The 15,322-nt window shown below is 40.3% G+C and overlaps 1 protein-coding gene across 1 annotated transcript in view; it reads right to left on the bottom strand.

Moving 5' to 3' along the window:
• The window catches only part of SLC6A5 (solute carrier family 6 member 5), a 67,197-nt gene that overhangs the window by 40,390 nt on the left and 11,485 nt on the right, over positions 1-15,322 (bottom strand). Inside the window, exons 5-8 of the mRNA XM_053389132.1 lie at positions 14,212-14,385; positions 4,493-4,634; positions 2,911-3,043; positions 292-426 (exon numbers count right to left, since the gene is read on the bottom strand). Of these exons, the coding sequence (XP_053245107.1) occupies positions 292-426; positions 2,911-3,043; positions 4,493-4,634; positions 14,212-14,385 (584 nt within the window). The remainder of the gene's footprint in view (positions 1-291; positions 427-2,910; positions 3,044-4,492; positions 4,635-14,211; positions 14,386-15,322) is intronic.

Genomic DNA, 15,322 nt, shown 5'->3' with positions numbered 1-15,322 from the left:
TGGATGTGCAGAGCTAGCTCACCTTGCTGATAGCCATGTTTCACTTCCTCACAACCAGAAAAAGTGTGACCCACCAAAACAAATGGAGCAATGTACTGAAGGGTGCGCAAACGTAACCTTATTAGAACGCCTAATGTAATGGGTGCAATAGATTTAGCCAGATCAGCTTGCACGTAATTGATTCAGCACAGCATAGCATATCTCTGTATGCTTTCTTAATACACAGCAAATAATAAATCTGTATGAATTATTCACCCTATTAGAGTGTTATAACTGGAATAATAAGCCCACCATAGCATCAATCAGTTTCTCCCACTTAGGTGTGATGAAGTACAATATTCCATTCCCAGCTCCTGGCAGAGTTACTCCTCTGATGAGTAAGATGATGAGCACTACATAAGGGAATGTAGCAGTAAAGTACACCACCTAAAGAGACCACACATAGACAAAGAATTACTCATTGGGGTGGATCCTATAAGTAGGCTTGCTGTCCATGACAATTCATTACCCAGGCAGAGTTAGTACACAGGCTCATGGGAATGTGAGCAACCTAGAAAGATAATAGGATTGTTAAAATGTTGCTATCTATGAAAAACCACAAGCTAATAAAATAGCAAGGTTCTGAGATAACAATAACAGTATTTATGTGTAGCTGATGTTTTTCCTATTCATGCATCTTATTACTATATGTGACCCTTCAAACCAATGAAAATCAAGGTAGTTTTTCATAAAATGCAGTACTCTGTCAGCAGGCACAGCAGCCATTTATTTAAGATCCCATCTCTCTCTATATATACTGATGGTTGTGCTTGATTCTGCTTCCCCAGTTGCTGCCCTTTGGTAAAAGGACCATCTAAAGCAATGGAGGGGAGCCTCACTCAGATCCAGGGGCCAAAAGGAACCCTCCAGGCCTCTCCCTCCAGCCCTTGTAACTTTCTCCAGGCCACACTGCTCTCTGACCTTGAGTGGTTTTGCCTGGCTAGATTTTGTCCTTGAACGCCTGGCTCAGTGGAGGACAGGAAAGGGTGTTTGAGCATGTGTGAAAACTAGCCTGATCTACAAAGATCAAAACGACACTAATTGCTCCAGCAAATTGCGGTTGCCCAGAAGTGAATGTTGCAGTTGGGCTGAAAAATGTTTCTTTTCCCTCTGATCTAAAGTACCGTATTTTTTGCTCTATAAGACTCACTTTTTCCCTCCTAAAAAGTAAGGGGAAATGTGTGTGCATCTTATGGAGCGAATGCAGGCTGCACAGCTATCCCAGAAGCCAGAACAGCAAGAGGGATTGCTGCTTTCACTGCGTAGCGATCCCTCTTGCTGTTCTGGCATCTGAGATTCAGAATATTTTTTTTCTTGTTTTGCTCCTCCAAAAACTAGGTGCGTCTTGTGGTCTGGTACGTCTTTAGAGTGAAAAATACAGTATTTCATCCACGTTAGCTGCTGTTACATTGTGGTTAGCACTCATGCAGGTGAGGTGGGCATTACCTGCATGCTTGTGAAAAAAGGGAGGGATCTAAGCCTGGAGCAGGGACCCTAGTCAGAGGGAACTAGAGCTTACCAAAGATTGGCCAAGGTGTTCTGAGCCCAGCATGGTAAGTCCGCTGTTGAAGTAAAGGGGGATTGAGAAAGGAGAGGGAGAGGTGTATAGATAGCCCTTTCTTTATGACCCAGCAGCTAACTACAGAATCTTGCTTCTTGTGCATTGGGAACAGAGCTTCCCTGCAGAGGGAGCAGTCAAGTGAGCTTGAAAAGAACTAATATGTGGGGGAGATAAAAAGAGAAGAGGGAGAGGGAGCTGAGGCTGAGAGTAAAGAGGCTGAGCCCTAAACAAGGCTAGTTCTACCATTCTAGGACTCTCTTTTCAGTACAGTTGGGATATCTTTGAAATCTATTTACTTTTTTCATTTAATGATGTTCCCAACTCATTTGTTATGTGCCCTCACATTTTAAAATAGAGCAGTTTTATAATCAAACTGCTCAGCCTCTTGCATGCTTACGCAGACGTCATTTTATTAGAGAATTAATCTTTATAAAGTTTGTAGGGGGGGGACACTAATATCTTAATTACCTTTAGGACAATGTTGAAAAAAGATATTATCTATCTTCCTGAACTGAAGAAAGCTAATAGTGTTTAAGAGAACTAAACTTGAAGGTGGTATGATATATTTTGTCTTGTTTTCCATACTGTACAAACTCATTAATTTTATTCCATTGCTATTTTTAGCCTCACAGAACATTGTAAAAACCTGAAAACCCTCCTATGAAGAGGAGATAGTTGAGCAAGTGTATACAGGCTGGACAATGATGCTTCTGTTGTATTATATTCACTCTCTGAGGTATCCAGTGAAGTACTTCTGCTAGCACAAGGATTTCCACTTGCACAACAGAACTTCCTTCTCTTCTCCCTGCATGCCCCAGATCCTCCCCAAATCTGCTCTGGAGGTTGTGAACTCCCAACATGGGTTTAACAGGGCTTTGGGGAGACATTCAGAGAGAGAAGGAAGGGAAGTTCCATTATGCAGCTAAATGTCCTTGCCCCAGAGTAAGCACTTTGTTGGGTAATCCAGCCAGCTGCTGCATCCCTTGTCTTTGGAATGCATATTTTGATAAAATGAATTAATCATACTTTACAGGCCTCTTTCCGTTCACCTTTTAGGATGCAACCCAATATCAATACTGAAAGCACAAGGAATGTAGGCAGCATGCCATGAGGATCCCAAATTTGAAAAATAGAGCAAATACTCCTATCAATGAAACTTTTCTTCAGCTACCATGCAAGAGGATATGTGCTACACTGCTTTCACATTTATCAACAAACTATTCAGTAGTTTGGTAATACTTAGTTCTTCCATCATACAATATATCACTGAGTTCTGGCTTTGAACAGTCTAAAGAAAGATGCTTTCTTACTTTTCCTGATGTCTTTATTCCTTTAGCCAGGGAAGCATAGACAATTGCCCAAGCCAGAAAGAGAGAGAGTGCCAAAGGCCACCTGATTTCACCAGGATATTCGATTCCTGCAGAAATCTTCAATACAAAGTACCTGAGAATCAAAATGCCAATGTGAGTCATTACAGGCCCAATCCCTCCGGCGTTTACTTTTGTAATGTCAAACACACACAGAGAGCTTTATTGTGGTCCATAGACCCAAATTACACAGTCTAACAATGGTATAAATATCAATAGTTATTAAGGCATAAGAGCGTCCTTGCTAGCCAACAGAGGAGCCTTAGGCCATACATACTGATTTCTGATACTTACTGCCTCCGAGAGAAATTTTGCTACACCCGGTGTAATAGTATCAGTCTTATCCTCAAGGAGAACCGTAACATAAAAGGAATAAGCAATTCCAGGTTGCTCTGTTAATATTGGTTTGATTAGATGCTATCTAACCTGTTTATACAGACTACAGTGTAATAAAATGTGTTCCATACATTCAGCATCCTGGGAACTTGGGCACAGCCTATTTTGGTATGGGATGCCAGCCAATCTTCCACTCAATACTTTGGATGGGAAAACTTTTAATCTGGCTTTATAAAATAGACAGTGATAGTTTGGTACAGTCAGTTTCTTAAAGTAGGGAGCTGATAAAAAAACGAAAACCTGCAGATATTGGATTCCTAACACAGATGGGCCACAGGTCACATATGAGCAAGATCGTAAATCACTGAGGGCAGCATCCCAAAACCTCTGTCAAATATAACTGTAGTTGTGATAACCACATCCCAGCCCTCCCCAGCCTATCTAGGGAAGGAAGACCTGGTCACAACAGAGTGTACCCCTCTCTTGTGCCCTCCCTTTCCCTGTTTGAGGTATGTGCCAGCATCAAATAAGAGATTAATTATTTAACAGGTTGACGCTTATCAAATAGCCTCAAAAAGTTCCCTAGGGTCTCTCTGAAGTTTCCTTAGGTACTGTGTGGTTTAAACTATAGGTGTGAGAGTAGTTGAAATAATCTGAGACAACACAGGGTTTATAAAACAATAATTGAGTTTACGAAGATAAAAGAGAGAGAGACTGCCATAAGTTTTGTGATGCTTTCACTCTGACCACTTTCCTATGAGGCAAGTCTACCAGGACTTGACATGATGGCAGCTTTAGAGAAGAGATACCGAAAGATTATGTGGTGGGACTTGAACCCAGATGCAAATCACATTCAAACCTCAGGACATCTACCTCCTGAATGCCAAAACAATGTACTATTTTCCTGGCACTTGTTTTGAAATGCCATCAAATTGCATCTGTCTCTGTAGCAGGAGCAATTAACTCATTAGTCAAGTCCCAATATATGAAAGACATATCTAAATGACTGGCATAAACACTCAACTAATGAACAGGAGAGAAAGAACCAACAGACAACGTAATTACAATTTTTTCATTCCGTTAATAATTTCATGCATTACCCTGTGACTTTCAGACAGAGATTTGTTTTAAAATTGTTCCAAAACGTGTCTGTGTGTGTGTGTTTTGTTTTTGTTTTTTTAAATCTTACTTGAAGTACTCTTCACTGCCACTGACAAAAGTTTTGTTGACATGGCTGGTATAGTTTACCATTGTCAAGTTTGGATAGGCACTCATACAGAAAGTAGAGTTCTTTATTTGCAATTTGGGGTGGTCACCAATGATGCAGGAATCTGAAAAAAACACAAGTCAGAAGAGAAATTACTGAGCTAAAATTCATCTAAAGACTTGGGGGAAAACAATTAACAAATAACAGCTTGCATTGAAGTACATTTCATTTGAGCATTGAAAATTAATTAGGTTCCTCTACCTGGTTGAACAAAGGCATACTATCTTCCTTTCAACATTAATCACATTTGAGCCTTCCTTTTCATTGATGAGTCTAGTCCAGGCATCCTCAAACTTGGCCCACCAGATGTTTTGAGACTACAATTCCCATCATCCCTGACCACTGGTCCTGCTAGCTAGCGATCATGGGAGTTGTAGGCCAAAAACATCTGGAGGGCCAAGTTTGAGGCGTTTTGTTGAGCAGGACTTCTGGCAATTTGTTGTGCCCATGCAAAAGCCCCAAACCCACAGAATGAGCTCATAGCTCCAAATGTGGGTGCAAGTCTCAGTTTTAGAGACAAGTAAATGGGGCTTGCAAGTATTGCCCACACTCAGGCTTGTGTGATCATTGCTACGATGCAACCTCTGCTTGCAATCTACTGTGATCTGTAGACTATTAGCTACTCATTTGCGGCTCCCTGAGTGGTTATTTCATACTGTGCATTTAATGAGCTGTTTTCCTCTTACTCAGTTTCTCTGGACATTTAAAAACAGTGAACAGCAAAATAAATACAAGTTCACTAAGTGAAACATTGCTTTTATGCGTGTTGCTTGCAAGGCTTGTAAATCCGAAGGCAATTTGTAACTTATATTTGACTGCTGCAGATTTGTGCATTTGAACTGAAATTCTGGTTTTAAAGCTATTATTTGATTTTAATAAATGTATACCCCAATTTTCCATCTGAAGATGCCCAAGGCAGGTAACGATAAGATATGAGCTGTTTTCTATTAAGGAACACTTAAAAATATATATCCAGGATATTTCCAAAGCCAAGCCAGTATGAACTATGTGCAATGGTGTGAAGCAGTGTCTAATGGAAGGAATGGGCAAATGTAGGTGGACATTTTCCATGCTATTGGTTCAGCACTAAACTGGAAGTGTACAGAACACAGTTTGAAAGAAAGAACAAACTAATATCCTGCCGTAAGGTCTTAACACATCAGTACTGACTTGATCTGTCTTGTGGATCAGCAGCATAGTTGACCCAGAGCAAAACTGAAAACCCCATGTCTGAAGCCTTATACAAGGATCATACAGTAGATTTGTTCTCCCCATTGGGCCATCTTTAGGCAGGAACAGCCAATTTCCTGGCATTAAGGACTCATGAACTTTACCAGTTGTGCGTTTCAGCAGGTATAATATGTCAGAGAAAGCTAAGGTAGAGGTGTCCTAAGGCAGGAAGACTGTACACATATAAAGCAACCACACAGTCTAAGAAAAATAAGGCATAGAAAACTGGCACGGTACTCTGAATGTAAAATGAGATAATGAATTTTGGGTTTTTTACTAGAGCCAACAGGCATTTAGAGGAGGGATTAAGCATTTAAATGTGCCAGTCAGTTGTTACATTTCAAACTTTACAGTGGAACCCCGTGTTGCGTACCGTCCTCCTTACTAATGCTTTGGGTTACGAGCTTCGCTAACCCAGAAGTAGATGCTCCCGGATGCCAACTTTGCCCCGGGATGTGAGCGGAAGTCACACTCCAGTGGCACAGCAGCAGTGGGAGGCGCCATTAGCAAAAGCATGCCTCAGGTTATGAATGATTTCTGGTTATGAACGGACCTCTGGAACGAATTAAGTTCGTAACCGGAGGTAGCACTGTATTAGATTTTTCTATTGAAATGTCACTTCAGGACATACTTCTGAAAGTCTGAGCAGTATAATATTGTAGATGTCTACTGAGAAGTCAGTTCTACAGAAATTGACTGGGTTTACTGCAAGCCTTGTCAGATGTATTTCAAGCATGGGAGTTAAATATTAAATTGTTGATATTTTCAGTAAAACTACTACACCCAGCAATATCCATATGGAGAGCACTACTCACATTCCAAGGAAGAACTTAAATTCGCAGCTCTGAAATCAAGTTCTAATGAGGAGAATTGACTTTTGAGTTCAGAAATTTGTTTCAGCTCGAGCCTTGGTTGTATGTGGAGGCCGGACTGTGATTAGGCTTCATCCAAAGCTACTGATTTATGAATAATACATCAGCTATGACTTGCAGCAATATTCATCCTGAACAGAAGTTTTCTGGTTACAAGGTGCATTTTAGGTGCACTAGGACAATCCTCATTCTGCTAATTGACAAAAGCACATTGTTGCTTTTGAAATTCTCTCTTAAAAGTCAGTGAAGGCTACTAGTGATGCAAGAAGCATAAAACAGGGAAAGAAATAATTGCTGTCAAACGATCCCTTTGTATGTCCCCTTGTTCTATTAATCTTTTAATGTTCTATCAATGTTCTATTAAACTGTGCTATTGCAAGCTTCCAACTTCATGCAACCCCAGTATTTTTGGAAAGGAAAGCATTATGCCCTACGTCGGCCAGCAGAGGGTGTAGTGGTATGTTATCCACCCATTCTCTCATTTTCTGCACATCTCTAGATTTAGTTGAATATTACTGTTGGTACTGTATTTGTGCACCTGGTACCCTGTGTCTCACTGTCTGGTCCTTTCAATCAAATGCTTATGGAAAATAATTCACAAATTCTAAGGCCATCACAATCCAATACAGAATTAGTTGTAAAGCCCATTGAAAATGGTTTTAGTGTGTTGCTAACTCTGTGTTGCAGGGTTTGCAATAAGGATTCCACACTAGTAAATATAGATATAAGAAAATAGCTTGGGGCTGTTGTTGGATTTTTTTAAAAAGTGGGACATACCCCAAATTTGGAATAACTGCTGCTTTTTAAATACCCTTTTCAATATTGCGTAGCTAGTTATGAAAGCTACTGAAATAAAAGGCATCCCCCCCAAAAAAATGTTATTTCTCCTACAAAAGTCTTTGTGACCTTCCAAATGAATAAATATATGTTACAAATATGTTAGATTGAGACTCCCCCCGTTTTGCTTCCCAAATGCTCCTATACTGTGCTGCTGCAAAGACAGAACACACACAAAATCATATTTACATAAGGGTAGTAATATTCCAAATGTATTCAGAAGAACACTCTTGGAAGACTGAATTGTGCAAAAATATTATCACACATCATCTCTGCTGAAAAAATAAAACCTGCTTATAGTGCAATCCTACGCATGTCTATTCAGAGATAACCTGCACGGAGAATCTTGGATACAGGACTGCAGCCTTAACAATATTGTATTTCTGAGAGCGCATTTAAGAAATAGGCAGTTCTGACATCAGTAGAACAGAACATGTTCACCTGTATATGCTGGGTTGGTTTTGCCTTGTTTAAAGTGTATAGAGGCATGAGTGAGATCAGAGGATGACACGTAAGGTCACTTTTGCTGCACTGCAGCAAGCTTTTTTCTTTTTTTAACAGCTTCGCTTTGTAGAGCTGTTGGTTTCCCTGCACCAGACAATCCTGATCAGCAGAGGGCGCAATCACTTTGCAGCAGAGGACAAACAAATCCTCGCATGCAGTGCTATCCATCAAACCTTGGACGCTAGGCAGAAAATAATAACTACACCGAACCAGAAGGTGCTAGCATGAAATTACATTTACATGGACAATTGCTAATAAGTAAAAGCATCCATTTGTAATCTAGGGGAAAGGACGGCCCAACTGTGCTTGTTTTGAAGGGGGGAAATGTTTACACACATCATTCTAGCCTTCAGATATTTATGAAGACTCCGGGGGAAATCAAAACGTTAACAAGACTGCAATCTCATGTGTCCCATCGAAATCAGTAGATGACAAAATATTTCTGAGTAAGCATGTTCAGGACAGGAGAGCAAATCTGAAAAACAGAACAAGTTGAGCAGCATCTCATCTCACTAGCACAGATCTCCATCTATAGCTTTACATCTTTGCCCTATAAGATATTTTTTTGCCTCTGTAATAAATATAAGAGAATCCAGAAAACTCGATGTGCTCTGCACAAAACCAGACAACCTTTATTCCCTTTGGGCACTGCTTGATCACTCTTGGTTTCAGGCATAGTACAGAGGGGTGTGTGGGTGTGTTTCAACTCCCTGCATATTTCTAGAAATGCCCAAATTGCTAAAAATGAAAAAGGCAGCCAAATCAGCTTGTCTCTCTTTTTTCTTTTGCCTGATTATTAAGGAACTCGTGTTTCTTTTGTTAGAGAAAGCCAAACATGCTGAAGGATGGGTAATCACCTGTAACTTACGCATCTTGTCCGCGCTGATAGAGACTCTTTAAATGGATGCCTGTGCAAGCCTGCAGACATCACACCACTGAAGAGCTTGAAAATATCCTATGGCCAATCTAACCCAGTGTCCTGTCCCTGGTAGTGGTCAGCATTGGTTTTTGAAGATGAAGTGAAAAACTGCACAGTGAATTGCAAAGCAACGATTCAATTGCGTGCTCTGCAAATGTTACGAAATCAGCTATGCAGACAGATGGCTCATCCATACATTTAAAGTGAACAGTAAACTTCCTGTACCTCCTTTAATTCTTCATTGTCCATATGGCTTTCTCCTTAAAATCACTGCATTCCCACATTTCCCCCTCCCTCCAGATTTTCTTGTACCCTCTCCTTTTCAGAGTATCCCTGGTATGATACAAGCATGGCTGAGTGAAGGGAGTGTGTGTGAAGGCTGTGATTTGGCAAGGAGGTTGTGTGGACAATGGAGAATCAAGGGAGGGACAGGAACCCTACTGTCCACTTTAAACAGTACAGTTGTACCTTGGTTTAAGTACTTAATTCGTTCCGGAGGTCCGTTCTTAACCTGAAACTGTTCTTAACCTGAAGCACCACTTTAGCTAATGGGGCCTCCTGCTGTCACCGGAGCACGATTTCTGTTCTCATCCTGAAGCAAAGTTTTTAACCTGAAGCACTATTTCTGGGTTAGCGGAGTCTGTAACCTGAAGCGTATGTAACCTGAAGTGTATGTAACCTGAGGTACCACTGTACTATGAAGTGCATGAGGAGGAAGATGCACATAGTAAGTAGTTCTATACTGTGTGGCAGGGGGAGCCTTCAGTTGCTGTCAGACTATAACACCCATCACCCCTGACCATTGGTCATTCTGACTGGGGCTGATGGGAATAGTCAACCAAAACATTCTAGGGGTTACCATGTTGAATCCTTATGCTTTACAGCTTGGCCAAGGGCAACTCTCCATGGAGAAACCATTTTCAACAGCATTCCCCTGGTGACTGTTCTCAGGCATTAGCTGTGCGTAGTTGACATATTTTGAAGAAGCAGTGATGGGAGAAGATGCACAAGTGAGATGTGTTGCCTCTTCCTGCACTTACTTATTTGGAAGGTGTGAATCTTGGGTGCTCAGATAGCTTGTGCTCCCCCCCCCACTTTGTATTTTGCAGAAAGTACACAGTAAAAACTTACTTTAAGGGTGTGGTAAAAAGCCCGTCTCATGCACATTCATTCCCATTGTGCATCTATTTTATGTAGCTGACCCCCACAAATTATAGTTGAAAGAGGCCAAACAAACACCACCCTGGGCATCAGTGGCGACTAGCGGCAGGGATACATTTGAAACTAGCTTTCATAAGCAGCCATGCAAAGGCCCCCATTTCTAATTATCATTCCTGTGGTGGGAAATAAATGTGAAGAAGATATATACATACAACAAAAGGAAAGGCAACAGAAATATCAAATGGACTGACAAGTCCATCTTCAATAAGTTGGCTCCCATGGCATATTTTAATGGAAGATATAATAAAAGCTCAGGTAGATACAGGTCTGTGTATTTGTGGAGCATATCAACCATTATTTTCAATATGTCGCTTTCCCCAAGAAAATATTCATTTTATGTGTTTATAATAGATATGTTGAAATGTGTGACTTTGAAAAAAATTAAAAATAAACACTAGATAAATAGGCTAGCTACAAGATGGCCTTATTCACACCAGTAACCTAGAAGCATTTGAATGGCAGGGGGAGATCAGGGATCACAAACTGGGGATTAGCCACCCACCCTGGTGCTGTTTTAAACAAGCCATCGATATAACTGGAATTTACTTCCAAGTAAATAGTCTTAGGATCACAACCTCAGACGCTTCGTACTAGCAAAGAAGTTTTTACGGTATAGTATGGTATAGTACGTTGATTAGTTCAGGAGTTAAGAATGCTATCTTAGAATTCCAATTCTGATTCACAAGTTTTATTCCAGTGAAGTGATGGGTCCTGCCATACCCCAGGGATGGGGAACCATTGTCCCTCCAGATGTTACTGAATTTTCAACTCCCATCAACTCCAGCCAGTATTATTGCTGCCATTGATAAGGATGCCAGTGGTGAGGAATGATGGGTCCCACAACATCTGGAGGACTGCTGAGTTTCTATCCCTGCTATACACAAAAACAAGATGTTGAGTGCTATTGATTGCCAGCCTGTGCTTAAGATAACCACCATACAGGATTGACCTGACAATAATTTTTTCTGCCTGAGGCAAACAAGATTGTGCATCCCCTCCTGCCGCTTCCATGTACAGTGGTACCTCGGGTTACAGACACTTCAGGTTACAGACTCCACTAACCCAGAAATAGTACCTCGGGCTAAGAACTTTGCTTCAGGATGAGAACAGAAATCGTGCTCCGGCGGCATGGCAGCAGCGGGAGGCCAGATTAGCTAAAGTGGTGCTTAAGGTTAAGAACAGTTTCAGGTTAAGAATGGAACTCCGGAATGAATTAAGTTCTTAATCCGAGGTACCACTGTACTTACGTCAAGTGGACTGGCAGTAGAAACTTACTTTAATCCTGATTACAGGACAGTGTCCTCCACCATTCCTGAGGTCTGCAAGCTAGCTTTGGGGCACAGAACAGCACCTGTAATACACACAGCTCTGTTCTCCAACACCTCACAACTACCAGCCAACATCTGCTGCCAGAGTCAACTATCTCACTCTGCTTAATGGTAGAGCTGGTCCTTCTACTAGATGGAGATGCAGAATAGCTGCATCATTAAAAGTTATATAAAAAGACATTTAAAATTTACATCTCATTATGCCAATAGCTGCCTACCTGCTAAAATCCTCTCTACCAGTACTGATGACACAGCAGTGTGTTGATATTGTAGTTATTTTAATTGTAAGAAAAATCCATATTGAATATAAAATCTGCCACAGATCACTATTCAGTCACTCAGACTGCAATCCTCAATACACTGTTGTACTGAAATCCCCACTAACTTGCAAGTAAATATGCACTGCCAAACTCTGGCATCCTTTGCTCCTGGAATGTTCACTGAAAACATCACCACCTATTCCCTATCTTATCTTTGAAATCTTATTCTGTGTTTGCCTATCTGGCACTGGAGTCAATATTCATGACAACATTATTAATGAGGTTCTTATCCTGTTGGTCCTCTTCCTAGATCTCTTGCCATTTAAGCAGCATGCTTAAAAAATTAGTTCACTGATAAGAATGAAACTTCAGATGAATTGTGGGCAAAGCCCTTAACACCCATGTGGGATCATAATAATGCCCTACATCAAAGGACACCTTCCCACAACAAGAGTCATTGACAAGACAGAGGCTGAAGTTGTTCTGGGAAGGACTGTGCAACCATGACTGGACTGACCAAATGACATTGCCTTAGCTTCATTGAGTGGGAACTGCTACTTATCAGCACTCAAACTGCTAGCTAGAGCTGCTGGTTATAAAATAACATAACGAAACCCTATTCTTTCCCTTCCAAGTGAGACTGTTGTATCATTTGGTGTGGAGAAAGTGTCTTGGCTCACATACTACATAGGAGTTAGATAGGAAAGGGGCATCTGTGGCCCTCCAGATGTTGGGCTATAGTTCCTATGAGTCTCAGCCATCATCCCTCATCTCCATGCTGGTTGGGATTGATAGGAACTATAGGTCAATAACATCTGGAGGGCCATAGGTTGTGGTTCAGAAGCACCTGCAGAGCCACATGTTTCCTTCCCCTGAGTTTAGAGGTGCCTGTGACATCGCTGCAAGTCACTTTCCACTATATATGTTATTTTGAATAGTCATTTGAAAACAATTTTCTTCCATTTTATTTCTTTGCATTAGAAATTGAACATCACCATCTTCAGTACACAACTCTTTCTGGTTTTTTTTAATGTTCTCTCCCCCTATAACCAAACTTTTCTTTTGTAGGGGATTGCGTTCTCTTTCATTACATGAAGATTTAGCTGTTGTGGTCAACAGCTAGCACTGATTCAGGAGTAACAGAAAGTTGACATTGCCACCAAAGGAAAAACCCTCCTTTTTAAAGTGCCAACTAACATCTGATCTAACCTGGACTCCTAAAGTAAAAAGAAAGAAAAAAGTTGTCATGTTTTTAGTAAGATTTAGTGAGGCTTCTGAGCAATCCTGGGTATCTTTCCCAAAGAAAGAAAGACAGGATAGTAAAGTTTTCATAAACAACTAAATGGAAATATGGAAGTCATATGGAAATATGTCAGACTATGTGACCAAAGCCACACTTTGGAATCTTGAACCTTAATCCAAATTGTTGGGGGCCAAAATGTCCCCCCACTTTTCATTGTGCAAATTTCATAAATGTCATACATATTTCAGCCAGTTTCCACTTACTGTTTCCTCAAAAACACAATGCACCCTGCGGAATTCAGTGTGGCATCACTGGTAGTTTGATACTATACCTGACTTAAATGATAAAGATGCATATATATGCTGCATCCGTTTTATTCCTATTTGTGAGTGAATCCCTCATGTCCCCAGTGCACAGTGGTATATCCTGTTTGAGGCTTTGCATGAAATCTAGTTAGCCTTGTTTGCAAGTATTAATGTCACCCCAAGAGAAGACTGAAAGTAAGAAGTGTTTACCAGAACAATCTCTGGTAAACCATGGCCTGATCTATAGAAGTGGAAGATGTGTGCAATAAATCTTACTGATTCAATTTCAGCTCTGGGTCAAGGAGGCTGGAATTCTTGACATACTTTCCTGTGAGTAATCCACACTGAACACAGTGAGACTAATTTCTGAGTAAGCATTGGAATGCACCACTAGTTAGATCTATTTAGTGCTGCTGCTGCTTCCAATAAATTAGTTCTGCAATTATTATTTTTTAAAAGGATAATCCTGCTTCCCAGAAATACTGTACTCCCAAATCAGTTTTCCAAAAAAGCAGTAAAATTGACAGGCATGTGCTGGGTAATATCACTACATTCTCCGTTTGTGGAGCACTGTAGTCCTGACTGGGTGAGTTGAATTGTGGAAAACTGATGTAAATATGATTTTGCCTTGAGTTGGACTCAATTGGCCCTTTGGATTCCTTTCTTCTATAGTTTGCAGTATATTGTGAACTTACTATGGCACTGTGTTGGCAGAATCAATAAGCAGATAAGGAAGTCTAAATGAAGGTGTGAAAAGTTGGTGTAATTGCAGAATTCATTTTTACTACAAACATTTACCATAGAGACATACTTGAGAATACTCACTGCTCTATATTTTAAGGCAGAATGGTCAGATATACAGATTTGAGTGTACAGAATGGTCATATATACAGATTTGAAGGAAAAGCATACTCTAACTTACCTAATAAAAGTTTGTTTTTATCTCTACAATCCGGTGTGTTCCATGGATTGTTACACGAAGCCCAAGGTAACACTTGTACAAGGGATGCAAAAAGGTAGAAAAGTGTGTAGCACAATATAATATTATAATATATGGCTATTAGGACAGAGATAATCAGCATAGCAATGCCACAGCCTGGAAAAAAAGAGGATCAAGGATCAGGGAGGATCACAATTTAAACTACTAAAAAGACATAGGCTTGTATCCAACTAGTTCATACACAGAGTAGAGCGAAAGAAATTAATGGACCTAAACTTGCCACATCCCATAATTTGTATGGGTTTACTCTGAGTAGGGCTAACATTGAATATAATCCAGAGTGAACTAAAGGATAACATTCAGGCTGCCTAGTCATATACAACATGAACACATTTTAGTTTAAATAGCATCTTATTTTTCAGGCGTTTTCTTTTACTGAAAATAGTTCAACACGCCATGCAGCTCAATCCTATCTATTTTTAAGTCCCACTGAATTCAGCTTGGCTTTCTCCCAAGTAAATGTTGTGCTGGAATGTAATTCATAGTGGTTAACAGAATATTTTTGTCTTGGCACAAAATCCATCTAGGGCTGCCATATAAGAGGGCAGTGGAGCTGTCACCCGATTCTTGAAGACCACATGTGATTTATTACTTTATGGGATCTACATTTAAAGGATCAAAAATAAATGCTTTCTACATTAATATCAGCACTCTTGCTTCCACAAAAATAATATTTCCATTATCCTGATTGATCTTGGATTGAATCTTTCTATGTTCCAAAGTAATATCTAATTCTGCATCATGGGATTATAATGATAAGTCGTCACTTACGGTAGTTCTTTGGTATGCTGGATTGTATAATGCGTTGATTACTCAATAAAGTCTCTTTTTTAATGCTTTTAAAATACTGTTCTGTTGCATATTTCCTAAGAGTGTCAGAAGAGCCTGCTGGCTCAAGCCAATGACCCATCTAGCTCAGAATCCTGTTTTCACAGGGGACAATCAGATGCGTAAGATGCATACCTACAAGCAGGATCTGTACACCAGAGCACTCCATCCTGCATTTTCCAGCAACTGGTATTCAAAAAAAACC

This window comes from Podarcis raffonei, chromosome 1 (assembly GCF_027172205.1).
Source record: "Podarcis raffonei isolate rPodRaf1 chromosome 1, rPodRaf1.pri, whole genome shotgun sequence".
NCBI classification, from domain to species: domain Eukaryota; kingdom Metazoa; phylum Chordata; class Lepidosauria; order Squamata; family Lacertidae; genus Podarcis; species Podarcis raffonei.
Note: the sequence above shows the minus strand (reverse complement) of the source record. Positions and strands in the feature narration are given on the sequence as shown.